The sequence below is a fragment of the Hylobates moloch genome, unplaced genomic scaffold (genome assembly GCF_009828535.3).
Source record: "Hylobates moloch isolate HMO894 unplaced genomic scaffold, HMol_V3 SCAFFOLD_7, whole genome shotgun sequence".
Lineage (NCBI taxonomy): Eukaryota > Metazoa > Chordata > Mammalia > Primates > Hylobatidae > Hylobates > Hylobates moloch.
Window position 1 is genome coordinate 32701046 of NW_026652282.1, and position 4855 is coordinate 32705900.

Here is a 4855-nt window from a genome sequence, read left to right on the forward strand (position 1 = left end):
AATTTAAAAATGGGGAAAAAATCAACAGAAACTTCAACCAAAGAGAGATAAGGATGGCAAATAAGCAAATATAGAGATGTTCAATACCAGTAGTCATTAGGAAACGCAAATGAAACCCAGAATGAGATTCTACTACGCAACTGTTAGAATCCAGGCTGCGCAGGTGGCGTCAGCGCTGCCCCGCCTCCAGGAAGGAACCTGGGCTGCGTAGCTGGCGGTCTCCTAGCGACTAGAGCGGCAGGGATCAGGAACCGCGGAAACTGGAGAGGTGGCACCCCAGCGAGGGCCACCATGGGGGACCAGAGGCCACAGGACCGGCCGAGTTCCCCGGGCATGGACTCCAAGCCCTGGTACTGTGACAAACTGCCTTCCAAGTACTTCGCGAAGCGCAAGCACAGGCACCTGAGATTCCCGCCCGCCCGTGGACACCCAGAACTGGGTATTTGTGACGGAGGGCATGGATGACTTCCCCTACGGCTGTCTGTCTCCCGAAGATACACTCGTTTGTCGCCGTGACGAGTTTTTGCTCCCCAAAATATCTCTCAGAGGTCCCCAAGCTGACCCCAAAAGCAGGAAGAAAAAGCTGCTCAAGAAAACGGCCCTGTTTTCCAAGCTCTCGACAGCACAGCCAGCACGGAAGGCGTTCGTAGAGGAAGTGGAAGCCCAGCTGATGGCCAAGCATCCCTTGGCCATGTACCCCAGTCTGGGAGAAGATATGCCTCCAGATCTCCTACTACAGGTACTGAAACCGCTGGATCCTGAGAGGAAGCTGGAGGACGCATGCGCTTGTGAGGGCCAGAAGACAACAGACGAACCCACGGAGCCTGGTAAATACCCCCGTGGGGAATTCTCCCCTCGGCCTCCCGAGACTCGGGTGTCCTATCTCCGCCCAGAGCCTCCCAAGACTCCGGTGTCCAGTCTCCATCCGGAGCCTCCTGAGACTGGAGTGTCCCATCTCCGCCCAGAGCCTCCCAAGACTCGGGTGTCCAGTCTCCACCTGGAGCCTCCCAAGACTCGTCGAGTGTCCAGTCTCCGCCTGGAGCCTCCCAAGACTCATCGGGTGTCCAGTTTCTGCCCGGAGCCTACCAAGACTGGAGTGTCTCATCTAAAAGAACTGTTTCAGGAAGGTACATCAAGCACAATGGAGTGTGTTTCTGACTCTCTTCAACGTAGACACACATCGAGAAAACTCCGTGACTTCAAGTGGGCTGGAGACCTAGGAGTTGATGAAGAATCCATCAGCAGTCTGTTTGACTTTACCCCTGAGTGCAGAGCAACCTATCAAGACCAAAAGAATAAGAAGGCAAACGAGTGTTCCTCAGGGCTGAAGTACTGCATGGAGCTAGACGAAATGGATGAGGTCGAATTCTTCTCACAGAAAAAAGACTTGGACGGGAAAATCCAGACTGCACCGAATTCTTATAGTGCACAGCATGTGAAGATGGGGTATGGAGCATGGTACCTGAAGCCTAAGTTGGGGAAAAAGCTAAGAAGTGATGAACCTTTGATTGACCCCAAGCTCATACTTGAAAAGCCTGATGAACCCGACATTCTTGACGGTCTTTATGCACCAATCGCCTTTAAGGATTTCATTCCAAGCAAGAGCTATGAAATGCCTGGCATCATTCAAAGGCTGTTTGCCAGGAAGGGATGGACTTATGACTCGGTTAAGACTCCTATTCAACGTGCAATGCAAGTTTACAAGTACAAAGAAGATGTCACAGATGAATCGGAAGAAGATTAGATGGTTTTCAATTTACTACTTAATTGGGTATTTCTTGCTCATTTTAAACATCAATCAGAATTTATGATGACTGGCCCCAGGAATGTACAATGTTGGCAACATCCGTAAATTCACTACCTAATGTTTATAAATATTTCTTAATCACCTGCTTTGGCTTCATTGTTTCATATATTTTATCAATTATGTGATTAATATTCACATATACTTTTTTCACATTTTTGAAGCATTGTGAATATTACATTATCATTTCAATTATTTGTAAAAATACATACAACCAGAAACAAAAGCAGAATTAATCTTAGAAAGAGAAATGGGGTTAGGTGCATTGACTCACACCTGTAATCCCTCCCACCTTTGGGAGGCCCAGATGGGTGGATTGCTTGAGCCCAGGAGTTCAAGAGCAGCCTGGGCAACATGGTGAAATCTGGTCTCTACAAAAAATGCAAAAATTAGCCAGACATGGTGGTATGCACGTGTAGTTCCAGCTACCTGGGGGGCTGAGGTGGGAGGATGGCTTCATGCCACCACACTGCAGTCTGGGCAACAGAGCAAGACCCTGTCTCAAAAAACAAACAAACAAACAAAATTTGCTGAGTAAAAGGAGAATTCTATAACTCTTCTTATATGAAAATTCTAATGAAATAATTATGACAATTATTTTATTAACCAAAAATTGGAGACTATAGCCAAAATAATGTTAACACTTTTAATAGTAAAATTGTTATCTTCCCCTTTGGGATTCTATCAACTCCCCAAAACAAGTTTGAAAACTATTTATCAAAATCATAGTTGAAACTTGAGTTATGCCATTTTGTCATATCTCTCAATAGAATGTATGTATTTCACCATGTTCATAAACCTTCACAACAAAATGCTATTACCAAATCATATAAACAAGTGCAGAATAGGAGGCAGCTTCAAATTCCTGGCAAATCTCATGTGCAAAATAGGATCTGTATGAGAAAAGCTACCAAGCAACATCAAATATCCTTACATATCTGTTCAAGTTCAAATAATTTTCATTTCATTGTTAGCAATTTAAAATGAACTCATAAGTTTAAAATGATAAATCAAGCATCTGCTTTACCTTTCAAAAATAGCAGGTAAAACTGTCTGGTATAGGTAAATTTGTAGGTAAATATATTTGTAGCGTAGATCTGAAGTGCACTTTTTCTTTCAGTGACGAGAGAGTCCATCTGTAAATGGACGTATATGCATATATTTCATCCAACTAAGCAGTGATATATATATCTGTCTATGTGCAAATTCTGTCTCTAGTGAAGTTTGTCTGTGGGTATTGTGTTCCTGAAGAACCAAGTCTTTTTTATGTTGTTTTCTCAGCCACGGCCTAGAATTTCTCTTCAAATTCATCATCATAAACAGGTTCATGTCACCACTATCTCTTATTGTATTTCTGCAACGGTTTCCAACCCATGTCTCTTCTTGAGTATATTTTTGCAAAATGCAAGCATGGCTTGTTAATTCTCCAGGCTCATTTAAACTTATCTAGGTACATAAACACTAACACACACATGCACACACATACACACACATGCTCCTGCATTCCAGACTCCAATTAATATTCCCTTTCTTACCTCTGCATGTTTCTTCTGTCTTTGTACATAATCTTCTCTACTGTTAGGACTTCACTCAGGCCATGTAATCCTGTTTCAGTGCTCTCCCCATCAAGGTCAATTTCATGATTACTTTATTAAGATCTTATATCTGTAGACAAGGACCCTCATTTTCCAGTTGTCTTCCACTGAAGAACTTACACCAGTATCTAGAGAAATGAGTCATTAATGCCTTCAAAATAAGGGAAATTCCCATACTTACTTATTACGACTTCTGAAAGGCCAATACCATGCCTTATGGCTCAGAGTTATCTGGTTTCTGAGGTTCTCCACTGAAGCCTTGGGCTTCATGCAGGAGCATTCAATATTCAGTTCCTTTCAGCAAGAGACAGACCTACTTTTCCACATTTGGCTGTTTGCCAGGAAGGGATGGACTTATGACTCGGTTAAGACTCCTATTCAACGTGCAATGCAAGTTTACAAGTACAAAGAAGATGTCACAGATGAATCGGAAGAAGATTAGATGGTTTTCAATTTACTACTTAATTGGGTATTTCTTGCTCATTTTAAACATCAATCAGAATTTATGATGACTGGCCCCAGGAATGTACAACGTTGGCAACATCCGTAAATTCACTACCTAATGTTTATAAATATGCAAATTCTTGCACTTCACGGAGGATGTATCCTCATTTACACAATGGACACCATATCATCAAACTCAAATTCTGGTGAGCCTTAAAGGATTACTTAGAGTGCCTAATGCCTCAGGCATCACAGAATTAATACAAAACCTGTATTTGTGGAAGAGAAGGAGGGAGTTGGAAAGGAAGAACGGCACTAAAAATATCACAACAGAAATACACTATACAAACATAACTTTTTGATGGTGTTTATCTGGTGATAGCTTTCACCTATATCACACACAATCTTAGCCATTGCTTAACATGAAAAAGTAGTGCTTGCTTTGGCTGCACATATACTAACATTAAGATGAAAAAGTGTAATTGCAAAATAAGAGCCACTGGTTATGGTTTCTATTGCTTCTTGGTAATGGCTACTTCCAGGGAAATAAACTTTCCTCAGAGAAATTATGTGGGTTTCTCCACACTGTAATTACACACATTGGTATTAGTTGTCACACAGATATAAACAGAAACAATGTTTGATCTATTTGGATTTTTAACACCAGTTGGACTTCTGAAAACATCCTGACTTCAAATCCATAGGTTTTAGAAAGAGACAGAATTCAAGAGAGCTTGATATGTAACTGTGCCTGTGTAGCCTAAAGCTATGAATGGTATCTTCCATAAATACTGTAGTAATCAATTGTATTACAGCATCGCATAGGTTTTACAAAAGCTTTGGAGAATTTGACTGTAGGAATATGTGATTTAACAAAGATGAAGGGAATTATTTTTCATTTCTGAGAGTCTGAATGAATGAGCAAGGCTTTTGGAGCTAGGCAAAAATGAGTTCACATCCCAGTGCTGCCATGTTCTTATCGTATAGCTTTAGGCAGAGGCAGAACAGGCAG

General features: G+C 41.9%; 1 protein-coding gene across 1 annotated transcript; it reads left to right on the forward strand.

Annotated features, from left to right (window-relative positions):
• The first annotated feature begins 291 nt into the window (after window positions 1–291).
• Window positions 292–1744, forward strand: LOC116811259 (putative protein FAM47C). Its single transcript, XM_032756319.1, is given in 2 exon segments — window positions 292–411; window positions 413–1744. Coding segments are annotated over 2 exon segments (1452 nt in total).
• The last annotated feature ends 3111 nt before the right edge of the window (window positions 1745–4855 follow it).